The sequence below is a fragment of the Motacilla alba genome, chromosome 17, assembly GCF_015832195.1.
Source record: "Motacilla alba alba isolate MOTALB_02 chromosome 17, Motacilla_alba_V1.0_pri, whole genome shotgun sequence".
Classification (NCBI taxonomy): domain Eukaryota; kingdom Metazoa; phylum Chordata; class Aves; order Passeriformes; family Motacillidae; genus Motacilla; species Motacilla alba.
The window spans coordinates 1991173-2005703 of record NC_052032.1 but is presented as its reverse complement, the minus strand read 5'-3'; the positions used below and the strand labels follow the sequence as shown (position 1 = coordinate 2005703).

General features: G+C 56.4%; 1 protein-coding gene across 4 annotated transcripts in view; it reads right to left on the bottom strand.

Moving 5' to 3' along the window:
• Window positions 1–12963, bottom strand: part of EHMT1 (euchromatic histone lysine methyltransferase 1) — a 123370-nt gene extending 110407 nt beyond the window's left edge. Inside the window, exon 1 of one of the 4 annotated variants that reach the window (XM_038156000.1) lies at window positions 12936–12963. Coding sequence is in view for 1 of the 4 variants with exons in the window: in XM_038155992.1 (XP_038011920.1) it covers window positions 9930–9950 (21 nt within the window). In the remaining 3 variants the exon portion in view is untranslated. Of the gene's footprint in view, window positions 1–8867; window positions 9434–9929; window positions 9998–12935 lie in introns of those variants that run through there. The other 3 variants (XM_038155992.1, XM_038155990.1, XM_038156001.1) reach the window with 3 other exon arrangements.
• Window positions 12964–14531: the final 1568 nt, after the last annotated feature.

Below are 14531 nucleotides of genomic sequence, written 5' to 3'. Positions count from 1 at the left end.
AAACATCCCTGTTCTTGGGAGCCCACTGGGAATATCCAAGCCATTTCCTTAGGGTCTGCCCACCCTAAAGAGGCACAGGGTGCAGAGGCTCATCCCAAGGCAGAAATGGAAATCCCCCCTCGCAGCTGGTTCTCCTCCCTGTCGCAGCAGGCAGCTTGGGCACCCCACAAGTGCCAGCCGGGGGCTCCCAGCCCCAAGGCAGCCCCGGGGCTCATCCCCTGCAGGGCTGTTGTGCAGTGTGGGGAGGAGGCTTCCTGCAGCCAATGGAGCAGCCGCACTCCTGCCTTTCATGGGAAGCGTGGCTGGGAACAAAGGCCCGGTGAAGAAAGGCAAGTTGGCTGGTGAAACTTGCCAGCACTGGCCAAGGCCCAGACCTGGCAGATGAGCCTCACTCCTCATCACCTCCTGCCCTTCTCCTCCTCTTGCACAGCCCTGGGGTCACACCGGGTCGGTACCTGAGCCACACGCTGGCTGGGGATGGGGATGGGCATGGGGACAGGGACAGGGATGGGGATAGGGATGGGGACAGGGATGGGGACAATCTGTGTGTCCCATGTCACTGACACAGCCTCAGACCCCAGTTCCAGCCCACACACGAGCCACAATCCCAGCAGCAGCAGCCACACAACGCGCACGTCCTCCCTGCACAAAGCACCAGCATCTGCAGGAGGAGGGAAAATTTGGGGCTGCTGTCAGCCAGGGGCAGGAGATAAATGATGTCTATAAAGCAGCCTCTGTGAGGGCAGTCTGGAAGGCTGAGAAAACATCAAACCAATAAGGTTTTAATAAAAGCCATAAATGATTAATACCAACGTGCTCTTATCAAAGGCAAACTCCTAGAAACACAAGAACATAACCAGATCACCAGCACAAAGGGCACATTCTACAGGGAAGGAAACAACAAAACTCACAATAAAAACCCAGAAGAAGTGGGAGATAGGCATGGAGCTCACTGTGTGTGGCAGAAATCTTTAAAAAAATCTTGAAAAGAACCCATGAGAAATACAACTTGCAGCTCCTAGAAACCAGAGTGGAAATAAAAGACAGAATATGATCCCCCCTCGCTGGCCTTTCCCAACGCTGCACGCCGGCAGCTCCTGGCGCTGTGAATCCCAAATTCAAAGCAGACAGAGCTGCAGTTTGTCTGTCTACTCACTGGTGGCACCTCCCTGCTGCAGGGGGATGTCGATTAAAGGACAGGCAGGACCTTCACCTCACCTCTCCACACATGCTCCTGGAGCTACAGGAGCTGACACCACAGCAAGAGGAAATATTCCAGCTCATCCAGGGCCATCTTTAAAGGAACAGTCCTTGTTTGTCCTCAGAGTGCGGCAAAAAGGATTAAATATTCCAGATGTCACCTCCAGGCCCGACAGGACACCTTACAAACAATCACCTTCGCATATTAAGAAGGCATTAAAGCACCAATCTGAATCCAGCCCAGCAAAACTAAAGAACACCCTTCCTAATCCAAAGAACAAAAGGATTTCTAATGTATGGGATTCACAGACCCTTAACATTTAAAACACAGAGCGACAAAAGCCATTACAAACGAGTTTGCAATTAAAAGCACCTCATGTCTTGGTTAGCAGTTCAGCAGCGGTGCTTTCTGCAGAGCCTTCTGGGTGTTGATTTAAGCCATCAAATATTAATAATACTCTTCAATTAATAAAATATTCAGACTCATGTTTTAGATTCTCATAATCTGGAGGTTTATGTGCAAACTGGCAGGATCCTCCATGGAACCATACAAACCAGCTCCCAGCCCATTGTTAATGGTTTCATCTCCCAAATACAAATATTCTCTTCTTTACACCTCCAAACCCACACTTGACAGGCTGTAAATTTGCTGCCAACCTCAGTGGACATGTGAAATGCACCAAAACAAGAAGATCATTTCCCAGGTCCCAAAAATGCAAGTGACTTCAACACCCATCTCCTATTTAGTGCATGTCCCAGTGACCTCCAGGCTGGAGGTGCTGGCCCAAATCAGATCCCAAATCCTCCTCACAAGGCAGGAGGTACCAAGAGGAGCCTCCAGCACCTTCCATGTGCCTCAAGCAAAACTCACACACAGGGAACGAACTTCAGTCAAAGCAGCCTAAAAATGTGCCTTGGGTGACACCCCAGGAGCTGAGATAATCAAGAGAGGACAAATTAAACTACAGGGAAGACAAAATAAAATATACAGAGGGTTTTTCCACCCAGCTGCTCCCACCTGGGCTGAGTTAATCCAGCATCAAACCTGGAGTCAGTCTGGCAATAGGGCAAGGCTTTGGAATCACAGATTTGGGACATTTGCATTCACTGGATGCTGAGGAACACCATGTTTCAGTACCTCCCTCCCAATTCTGCAACAGGCATACTTTCAATTCCCAAATCAGCAGCTGGATGAAGCATGTAATTTTGAAACCCATTAATCCTTTCTAAGTCTTCTACCATGTGCATGTTCAATTTCCCACTTCTTGAAACAATATTATGATTTTTGAGAGAAGCAGAGCTTCTGAATGCTCTGGGTCAGCAGTATGAAACATCCCCAATTCCCACTGAAGTTGGATAAAGCATTGGGGTAATTTGCTTTCTGGCTTTGAGCCTGTGGGAGAAATTACCTATTAAAACTTCCTCTGAAACTGCAAGGATTGGAAATGTGCAACTGGAGAGGAAGAAGGTAGCTCAGATTCTCAAGAAAACAGGAGCTGATGCTTAAAAATTAAAAGAAGGAGGGAAATATGTATTTCATTGCTCTCAGGGCTGTACTCAAATGCACCTGCAGGTCATGGCCAAGACCCTGGGGAGATCAGGGCTTCCTTTTGCAAGACAGCATGCTCAAATCCTTCTGTCCACATCTGCACTTGAGCTCCATATTAATTAAAAGCCTGAAGCAGCACTCTGAACAACTTTTACCACGATCAAGGCCCCAGCACAGCCTGTAGCAGCTCAGACACCTGGACTGCCATTCCCTGTCCACAGAGGCGCCCTCATGCCCTGCTCCCTTCTCTAGGGATGGCTCAGCCCACCAGGTTCCTCCTGGCTGTCTCCAGAAGCAATAAACACCTCATTCCTCTTCTTTCCACCACCGAGGGCAGCAGGAGCAGGCAGTGCTGCTGCAGCTTCCCAGGGCTCCTGGACTGGCTCTGCCCCCAGCACTGGGAATGGATCTGCGCCGTCTTTGGGCACCTCTGATCCCCACCCAGCTCAGCCCCCCAGTCCTGCTGCTGCTGTAAATGCTGTACTGAGCTCACAGCACCTTCTGGAGCAGGTTCTGGCCCAGCTGACCCAAGGATATAAAAGCACTGTCGTTATTTTTATCCCTGTTTGCAAAATTTCACATTTCCCTGGAACGCTCAGTCACTTACCTGGCTTTATTTTGGGTTTATCCATGTCAGCCTGGTTATCTTGCTCCATATTTACTTCCTCCCCAGCTGCACCACCTGCAAATTTCCTCCCTGTCCATGTGCTGGCTCTGCAGGATGATCAGCCTTATGCAAACAGAAGTGGACCTGAATTTTCTGCTCTGCCACTCAGCATCTCCCTGTCCTGAACTGACACGGCCTCAGAGAGCTCTCCTGCCAGAAGGAGACACTGAAAAGGATGGATTAATATGGAATAGCCCATCCCCACCCCCAAGGCAGCCCCTGGTACACCCAGACAGCTCAGGTGGGCTCACCTGGCTCAGGATTTGCCTGTGCCATGAGTCAGGCAGCAGCTTTGAACCATCCCAAAGGAGATGGAAGCAAATGGCCAGACAATGGTGGGGATTGTGCTGGGCATTAAGGAAACAGGAATCCTCTTGGAGCAACATTTCCTACTCAAAAAGAGGATGTGCTTGATACTTTGCTATGCTACAAAGTATTACTTAAAAGCAGGGAAGCTTTGAATAGTTTTTTTCTATTTTAGACACAGCAATACCACACTGAGTGTTCTTCCAAGCACGGCTTATTCTGGGTTTATGAACTTCCCAGAGCTAGGAGGGCCACACCAAACCCTTCATTCCCTGTTGGATTCACTTTGCCACTTCACCCAGACTCCAGCCATCAGCAATGGGATGTCCCTGTCCACACAGCCCCACACCAAGGGAGCACAGACTCCAGGACTGCTCGCTGTTCCACCTGATCCACACACAGCCGGATGAGCTCCGTGGTGACCTCTGGCTTCCACAACAGCCAGGAAGAGGGAACTCTCCAAAATGTGTCTTGAAGCACCCAAACAGACTCCTTGAATCCCTCACAAAACACAGTCCCCTCTCACCTCCTCCTTCTCAGGGATGCAGTGGCCCAAACCAGCACTTCGCCAGGGAGAAGCAAGAGGGGAAGTGTGGGAAATGGATTTATAGTAAATTTCAGCATTTCTTATCTTAAGGTTTGCAGACAGATGGGTACTATGTGAGCCCTCTGTCAGGTTTTGAGAATTTTCTATCAATCCATTTCCCACAGGGAAGAGCACTTCAGGGATGGAGAGGGGAAGGGACAGAGCACAGGCCAGCTGATAAAGAGCGAGGCCTCAGACTGGCACTCCAGATCAGCCCCTGGCCTCAGACTGGCACTCCAGATCAGCCCCTGATCATCCCAGCACCAGCTGCCCCGGTGCACCTTGGAAAAGGGATTCCCAGGGCCCCAGCAGCAGCTCAGGGATGCCCGTGCCCTCCTGGCTCAGCTGCTCCCAGGGAAGGGATCCAGCTCCAGAGACTCCAACGGGTTCCCTCCATGGAGAGCTGCTTCTTCTCCTTGTTGCTGTTGGGCTTTTTGCTGGTAATTGCATCTCTCCAGGGCCTCTGCTGACACAGCACGGGGAGAGCAACTCCTTTGTATTCGTGGACAGAGAACTAAGTGGGCAAAACTCCTCAAATGGAGACCAAGGCTCTGCTTTGAAAAGCAAAAAATAAGCCACCTTGGTCTGGGATCACCTCTAAACTAATAAAGCTGCACCCACAGCAAGGACTTTTATTACAATTTCAGCAAGAAGAAATGAAAAATCATTCTCTCCAGCCAGCATAATTATATTGGAAGAGTTTATTTAAAGTATAACCCAGGCCTTTGATTCTGCCTTGACTGACAAAATGTTCTTCAGAGGCTCTCTTCAGTCACATTGGCTCAGTCACATCAGCTTAGCACAGCTGAAGGGCACTTCTAAGGCTTTCTTAAAGCTTCACAAGTCCTATTTGCTCATTCTGTTATTATTTAAAGTTTCTCTAGATGGAAGAAAAGGATGAGTTCCCCACGGGCCTTTGCCAGCCCACAACATGTGAGAATTCTTGGAAAAAATAAAAGTTAGCACCTATTTGACACTGGATAAGACTTTGCCAGGGCCAGGGCTGTGTGCAATTATAATCTTGTTAACAAAGTAACCTCTCTACTTCAGAAAAGTTTTAAAACCTCTTTATGAGTATCAGAGAGGGGAAAAAAAACCCCTTCTTTTTCTGCCCGAAGACACAGTTAAAATGTTAGAATTAACCTGGTGCCCCAGGAGAAATGTAACACAAGTGACACACAGGTGTGTTGTGTGTGCTCAGCGTGGTGTGAACACACCTCAGGGATCCCCGGGGAAGCAGCTGCTGTGCAGGACACAGCTCCGAGGAGGAGTGCTGGGGTTTAAAACACACCAGGTCTTCCTGAGATAAGTGACTGAAATGGGATGTGAACTAAAAACCACAGAGGCCTCTCCTGACTGGCAGGAGGGAGTGAGGGAGGGCAGGCCTGGAAGCAGAGCTGGATGGTGTGACACCTGGCAAACACAGAGTGACACCCTGCAGCTCTTCCCTCCCTGCTCCCAGCTCCTGGGATCCCTCCTGCACTCAGCACCTGCTGCACGAGCCTCTCCCCAGGCAGAGCTGGGGAAATGTTGGCCCTTGATGCCGTGGGGAGGTGACTGAGCTGGCAGGGGGCTCAGGGAGCTCCCAGCGCCGGCTGGAGGGGATGAGAGGCAGGATCAAAGCCAGGGAGAAGCCTCAGCATCACAGCTGACCTGAGAACTGCTCAGCCCCAGCCTGGGGAGCTGCTGGGTGCTGAGCCCATCCCAGACCCAGCCCCAGCCTGGGGAGCTGCTGGGTGCTGAGCCCATCCCAGACCCAGCCCCAGCCTGGGGAGCTGCTGGGTGCTGAGCCCATCCCAGACCCAGCCCATGTGGGGAGCTGCTGGGTGCTGAGCCCATCCCAGACCCAGCCCATCTGGGGAGCTGCTGGGTGCTGAGCCCATCCCAGACCCAGCCCCAGCCTGGGGAGCTGCTGGGTGCTGAGCCCATCCCAGACCCAGCCTGGGGAGCTGCTGGGTGCTGAGCCCATCCCAGACCCAGCCCCAGCCTGGGGAGCTGCTGGGTGCTGAGTCCATCCCAGATCCAGCCCCAGCCTGGGGAGGGAGCTGCTGGGTGCTGAGCCCATCCCAGATCCCCAGCCAGGAATTCTCCTGCTCTGCCGGCTCGTCGCTTTAGAGATCAAAGCTGCACCTCCAGAAGAGAGATTTTACAGATCCGAACAGACAGAAGGGAAAAAGATGATGAAAAATGCAGCGTGACTTCTAAGGGAACCACTTCACTCAAAGCCACACACGCACCTCGCTTCCTGCACCAGCCTCCCCAGGTCACCACGAGCCCCAGGAAAAACATCACGGCCTGAACTTCAAACTTGCACCAAACAAGTATTTTGGGAAGCACACAAACACAAGGGCAGCTCTCCAGCAAACTGATGCAAACTGGAGGAGCAGCATCAAATCTGATGAACATGCACCATCATACATGCTGGCTGAGCGAGCCTCAATTCCTCAAATCTCGATTCCTTAAAGTTTAAACTTTAGTGCAGTAGGTCTGAAGCAAACAACAACCCCAAACTGGACTAGACATAAGATCTACTAAAGAAATCCAACAGCAAAATAAATTTTTTCTGCAGCCTCGTGGTTACTGCACCTAAGGACTGCAGCACAGCCACTCTCCAACACAGAGATCACCTGGGACAGGTAACAGAAGAGAACAACATCTGAAGTTCACAGGATTTAGCAAGAACTTGGTGTTTAAAGAGATCCTCCCTCACCCATCAACACTAAGATCTGGCAAGAAGCTGTTCTAGACTGGGAGTTTTTGTCTGGAGTTCAGTGGCTGCCAGCAGAGTTGGTTGGGCACTCCCTGCAGACACACAGACATCACCTTCCCAACCTACCCACTCCCTCCCAGCTCTTTGCAAGGATCTCCTCCCAAAAACACACCTCTGCACCTCTCCTAACCAAATGAAACAATTCCATCTTGCGCTTGGCAGAACACCATGGATGGGGGATGTTTTTCCTTGCTCTCCCACAGCAGCACTGGGGAAGCAAAGAGCTTCTCCTCCAGTCCCCACATTCCAGCCTGACTTACACCAACTTCCTCCCCTCTGGCCTCAGAGGGGTATAAGCAAGATCTGGCCTCAGACAGGACTGAGTTCATGGGGGAGGGGAGGAATTAAACTCCAAATGAGTCACTGTTCCCTCCCCATAATCCACAGCAACATCTGGGGATACTCTGCCTGACTCGGAGAGCAGTGGTTCTTAATGCTCTGCTCACAGGGCAGACCCAGCCAGGGCCCCTGGAGATGCTTCCCAAAATAAAACCTGTGTGTCTGCAGGGTTAGGACTGACCTGTGCATTAGGAGCTGATGAGCTATGAGCCAACTCCTGCCCCACTTACAGCCGTGCCACTCTCCTGGAAGCAAAACTGGACCACGGAGTCACAGAGGCACTCAAGGGCTGATTCCTCTGTCACAGGGAAAAATTAACACTCATCCTGTGCACCAGGGAAAGGCAGCAGGGTCAGGCCAATTGGGATGGAACAGAAAACATTAAGGAAGCCTTGGACAATCTCCCAGCAACAGTGATGGGAATCCTGCCTGAGGAATAAATCCAAGCTGTCTGCAGCACTTCCAAAGCACTGCCAGTGTCACCTGCATGGCCGTGCCACAAACCTCACCCCGCACAGGGCAGACATTCCGGGCCAGAGCACAGCCCTGCCAACAGGGAACTGCAGAGAGAGCTGGGAAAGGCAGCAGCCAGCCTGGCACACCTGGCTGGGCCCAGAGCAGTGACCACACCTGGCTGTGGGCACAAGCTCCAGTGGGTCTGCACATGAGCGTGCACCTGGATCACAGTCTGTGTACACTGCACACCTGTATGACAGTCTGACAATGATGCACACCTGTATTACAGCCTGGACATGCATGTACACTTGTATTACAGCCTATGTACAACTGTACCCCTGTATTGGTCTGTGAACAGTGCACATCTGTATGACAGCCTCTGTACAAATGTACACCTGTGTAATAACCTGAGCACAACGCACACCTGTATGACAGCCTCTGTACAGCTGTACATCTGTATGACAGCCTGTGTATGATGCACACCTGTATGACAGCCTCTGTACAGCTGTACATCTGTATTACAGTCCATACATGAGCGTACACCTGTATGACAGCCTGTGTATGATGCACACCTGTAGGACAGTCTCTGTACAACAGCACCTCTGTATTACAGTCCATACATGAGTGCACACCTGTATTAGTCTGTGCACAATGCACACCTGTATGACAGGTCTGTGTACAGTGTACACCTGTATGACAGCCTCTGAACAACTGTACACCTGTATGACAGTCTGAGAATGATGCACACCTGGATCACAGACTGTGTACACTGCACATCTGTACTACAGTCTGTGTACAAACGTACACCTGTATTAGTCTGTGCACAATGCACACCTGTATGACAGTGTCTGTACAGCTGTACACCTGTATGACAGGCCACACACGAGCGTACATCTGTATGACAGTCCGGGCACGATGCACACCTGTATGACAGTCTCTGTACAAGTGCACACCTGTGTCACAGCCCGCGTACGATGCACACCTGTGTCATTACCTGGTGGCTCTCTCTGTGCACGGAGGCTCAGCAGCCAGCCCAGCTGCTCTCCGGTGTTCACCTGAGGGCACAGACTGGTGACAAGTTTACATTCTCCGCACAGCCCCGTGTGCCCTCGCGTGCCGGGGCCCGGTCACAGCCCCGGCGGTGTCACCCACGGCAGTGCCCGTTCTCCCGGGGATGCGGGGCCGGGTCCCCCCGCGCCCGCCGGGTGACGGGGGCTCTGCGGGCACAGGGATGCTGTGGCCGCCCCGGGATCCCCGCGATGTCCCGGGCTAGGCCGGACAGGGCTTGGAGCAGCCGTGGGCAGCGGGAGGTGTCCCCGCCATGGCAGGGGTGGCACGGGATCCTCAGGTCCCTTCCGACCCAAACCGCTCCACGACTGACTGTGCCCGCCCGGCGCGGCAGGGCAGCCCCGGCCGCGCTCGGGAGCGCCCAGGCGGGTCGGCGCGGCTCCGGGGAGGCTCGGGAGCGCGGCTGTGCCCCCGTGCCAGCGCAGGGCAGCGCACGGCCCGAGCCGGGCTCCCCCGGGACGCGCGGCCCCGGCCGCCCCGCGGGGCTCCTCCCGCCCGCGGGCCCCGGACCCTGCATGGCTCCCGCCCGCCGCCGCCCCGGACCCTGCATGGCTCATAGCGCCGGCCCGCCCGCCGCCGCCGCCGCCGCGCCCGGCCGGGCCCCGGACTCTGGATGGAGCCGCGCCAGCGCCGCCCCGCCGCATGGGGCGGCCCCGGAACGTGGATGGCGGCCCCGCCGCTCCCCCCTCCCGCCTCCGCCACACGCACTCGCTCCCACTGGGGGGAGCCCCGGAATCTGTATGGCACATACCACTGACTCACCGTGGAGGGGTGTAACTTATACAGAGTCCCGGGCCCCCCTACACACAATGGCAGCAGCTCCCACATTCTTCCCCTCAGAGGAGTTGGACTGAACCATGGGGCGGCGGGGGCACGGCCCCCCTCCCGGCCTCCGACAGAACCCGCCTGGCCCTGGGCGATACCACTCCACGCTCCCCCATCTTCCTTCCCCCCGCCCGGGTAGATGGACGCCGCCGCTCTCACTCACCTCGGCATCCACTGTGGCCATGGCCGGAGCCCCGGAGCGCAGCCCCGCCCCCACCGGCGGCTCCTCGCGCCTTGGCTCCGCCCCTTGCCCCTCATTCTTCTCAATGGAGACTCTCGCCGGGCACGGCGCATGCGCGCGGCAGCATGGCGGCCCCCAGGGGCCCCGCTGTCCGTACGGCGTCATGGCGGCGCCCGCCGGGAGGTGCCGTACAGGCGGGGCGGGGATGGCGCTGCGGTGACACGGGGACAGCGCTGGGCTGGGGACGGACCCCGCGCTCCCCGCACCGGCTCCCACAAACCGCGGCTCCTCACCCATCCTGCCAGAACACCCCCAGAGTGCGGGGGAAGAGCGGCCGCCGTTCCCAGCTGAACGCATCGTGAGCTTCCCAAACTTTCAGCAGCATCCAGCAGCACAGCTTGTCCAAAAACCTACACAAAATAAAATCCCTGCAAAAACCCCAGAAAGCATCAAAAAGTCCCTTTGTCTTTCCTGCCAAAATATTAACCATCGAAATCACCTCCTTTTTTAGCTTCTCTGCCTTTTGGATCATTTCAGCCCAGTTTGTGAAAGGGTTTTGGTGTCCCTGTCCCCTAAAGACAGGGATGGGGCAGAGGGAGCAGCTCGCCCTGGCTCTGCCCCACTGAGGGGTCTCTTCAGCATCTTCCCTCCCTTTCCCACACCTCAAGCACCCACAACAGCTTCAACCCTCCCAAGCCCCACAGGGCCCCTCCCAATGCCCGGGCCCTAAACCCATGATTGTAAAACAATTATCCCTTTAACAGCTCTCCAGTAAAGCAGAAAATAGCACAAGGGGGGAGATAAACACCTGCAAGGGTTCCTTGGCCCCACAGCTGCATCAGAAGCCACCCTGAGGAAATGACACCTGCCCCAGGGAGACGCAGGGATGGGCAGGTACTGCCGCACCAGCCCCCTGGACAGGGCAATCCGTGCGTTTCTTGGAGGGAAACAGGAGCCTTTGAGTGCTCTGAAGTCAATTTACGCATTTCTTATCTGCTCTCTGGAGGGACAGGCCCCATCCCTTGGTTCTCAGGCTGCTCTCCTGCAGCCCCAGCTGACACCTCGCTCCTCTGAGTGGGCAATGGACGCTTCTGTTCCAGCTCCTCCCGAGGGGCAGCTCCCATCTCTGCTCTGTGACAGGGACAGGAGCCAGGGAACGGCTGGGGCTGGGCCAGGGCAGCTCAGGCTGAGCTCAGGGCAAGGTTCTTCCCCCAGAGGGTGCTGGCACTGCCCAGGCTCCCCAGGGAATGGGCACGGCCCCGAGGCTGCCAGAGCTCCAGGAGCCTTTGGCCAGCGCTGCCAGGGATGCCCAGGGTGGGGTTGCTGGGGGGTCTGGGCAGGGCAGGGGCTGGGCTGGGTGATCCTGGTGGGACCTGTGGAACCCCCTGAGGGTTCCCGCTGTGCTTTACAGGGAATCTCTCGCCCTGCAGCGCTCCGGGCGCTGGGCACAGCGGGGTTATCCCGCTCCGTCCCACACCGGCAGCCCCGGACACTCCTGGCACAGCTGTGCCAGCTCCGGGGCTGTCGCTGTCGCTGTCGCGATGCACTGACTGCCCCGGGGGGGTTCGCGCTGCCCCCGCACCGCGGTGCCCCGGGCTGGGGGACAGGCTGGGACAGCAGAGCGCCGCAGCTCCACCGGAGCCTCCAGCGGGGCCCTCCCGGGCTGTGTGTCCCTCCGGTCACCCCGAGTGTCCCTCCGGTCACCCCCAGTGTCCCTCCGGTCACCCCGGGCCGGACCCTGCAGCCCCCGCGGGTGCCGGGGAGCGGAGGCACTCGAGGGTGCGTGAGGGGCCCCGAGAGGCTCCCACAGCGGCTCAGAGCCTCGGGCGAGCCCCCAGGACACGGCGAGCGGCTCCGGGGCCGCTGCGGGCGCTGCCGGCCCGGCAGGGGAAGGAGGCGGCGGCCCCGGAGCGCGGCCCGGCAGCGGCGGCAGCGCCCGCCCGGCAGCGCCGCGGTCAAAATAAGAGTCCCCGGGCCTGGGGACCCGCCCCCCGCCCGCTCCATCCCCTCCGAGCAGCCTCTCCCTCGGTTTGGCAGCAGCAGCTCATTAATTAATTAATTAACCAACCCCCCGGAGAACCCCCTGCGCACCGGCACGGCCGCGGCAGCGTCCCCGAGGAGCCCCCGGCGCGGCCCCTCCGCTGCCTCCCGCTCGCTGGGGACACGGAGGGGCCCCGGGGGTCCCATCGCTCCCGGGGGATGGGCTGAGGAGGAGGAGGAGGGGGGTGGCGGGGCGGGTGTCCTTCCCCTGGGATGCCCCCGGGATGGGGCGACTGTTCCCCGCACAAAGAACCACCTCTGGACACCTCTGCTCCTGCAAGGGCCGGGGGCAGCCTGGGCATCGCCCACCCCGCACTGGGAGTGCTCAGCATCCCCCATCCCGCACCGGGGATGCCAGCATTGCCCATCCCGCACCGGGGATGCCCAGCATCGCCCCATCCTGTACTGGGGGTGCCAACATTGCCCATCCCGCACCGGGGATGCCCAGCATCGTCCCATCCTGTACTAGGGGTGCTCAGCGTCCCTCATCCCGCACCGGGGATGCCCAGCATCCCCCACCCCGCACTGGGGGTGCCAACATTGCCCATCCCGCACCGGGGATGCCCAGCATCGCCCCATCCTGTACTGGGGGTCTCAGCATCGCCCACCCCGCACTGGGGATGCCCCATGTGGGATGTTGCGAATTGCCTGCCTTCATCCCTGCTCCTTCAAACCAGACCCGGCACGCCGGGGTGGCAGCGGGACAGGGATGAGGGCGGTGGCTGAGGCCGGACGCGCACCGGGACGGGCTCTGGTGGCTCCTCTCCAGCATTTGCTGCAGCTCTGTCTTTCCTAGATGGACGCAGGGACGCAGCGGCCACTGGGACAAACCTCCCCAAGCCATCAGGGAGGGGAGACGCTCCCAAAAGAAGCCGAAATAACCAGGAACACACCGAATTTTTGTAGCCCATCACCACCGGCCACGGCTCTTGTCCACCTCAAACCCACCCTGAGCGAGGGCAGCGGGCCGAGGACGGGCTGTGCTGTGCCAGCGCTCCCCGCTTCCCTGGAGCAGGTGCTGGGCCCGGGGCAGGGCTGGGCTCGGCCGGGCAGCCGGAGCCGCCTCGCGGCCGCGCCGAGCTCCAGCCGGGCGGACACCGCCCTCTCCCGCCCGAGCGGAGCCGCCGCTGCAATGCTGGGATTGCGGGCAGCAGGAAGAGCCCAGCCCCGCGCCCGGCGCTTCCTCCGGCCGCAGCCGCGTCCTTCCAGCGGCACCTGCCCACGCAGCTCTGGCGGGGAGGATTTTAGGCTGGAGCTCAGGGCAAGGTTCTTCCCCCAGAGGGTGCTGGCACTGCCCAGGCTCCCCAGGGAATGGGCACGGCCCCGAGGCTGCCAGAGCTCCAGGAGCCTTTGGCCAGCGCTGCCAGGGATGCCCAGGGTGGGGTTGCTGGGGGGTCTGGGCAGGGGCTGCGCTGGATGATCTTTGTGGGTCTGTTCCAGCTCAGAATCTTCCATGATTCTGTGGTTCACCACGGGAGCGAGCAACAGCTCCTTCAGCCCAGCAGGGCCTCCCCCCAGCCATTCCCCTGCCGAGCTGCAGGAGCCATGGCTTTGCTTTAACCTCAGCTCTAAACCAGGTTCCAAGCTCCAGCTCCAGTGGGGATGCATCCACTGACAGCCCTGAACCACTTCTCACCATCAGGTCTCAGCATCCAGACAGCTGAGGCATCATTTATGATCATCACATACCCAGAGCAAAACACCCTTGGTCTTAAAAAAGATCATCTTTATTTACATTTTTCCAGTTCTTTACATTTGGGGGGTTAAAACCCAGGACAAAAATACTCCCCACAAGCCATGGTAAACATGGAAAACTGCGAGTTTACCTTTCAAAACCCAGTTATAAATTGCACAGAAGTCTTAGGTTGTACAGAGCCATCACAAATTGTTGTATAAAACCCCAAAATCTGTAAAGAGAACCACAGGAATAAAGAATTACAGCCACAAGTAGTGGTACAAGAAAGGGCACAACTTTTCTGGGTTTTACCCTGCCAGTCTCTCCTGGGGAGGAGGGATAGGACATTCCTGTTGCAGATAGTTGCAAATATTTTAAAATACAGAATAAAACCCAAATGGAGCCTAGAACACCCTGTATCTCCTGTCTTGTGCTGGCTCAGCAGGAAAACGTCCTAGCAGAAAATATTTATTTTTACAAAATTCCTGGAAGTTCAGTGGAAAGCTAAAAAAGAATCATTGTAAAAAGAAAGAAGAGCCTTTGCATCCCCCAACTCCCCTTTCCCCATCTCCTGCAGGCAGTGGGACAGCAGATGCCAAAGCAGGGTTTAGTTTAAGACACAAACAACACTGAAAAAGCCAAAGGTATGGAGGTGGAACATGTGGAAAGTAGGGAAAGAACAAAACCATGCAGGACATAAAAGCAGCAGGGGAAAAAAAAACTGATAACATTTTTGGTGTTTTCCATTGGACACTGAGTTTGGAAACAATTAACTCACAAGCTTCTCTCATGCCCCACTGCTCCCCCTCCCCATTTCAAACAAACTCAAAAATAATTGCTTCAAAGATCTGAGCCAGAAAGTAGAATGA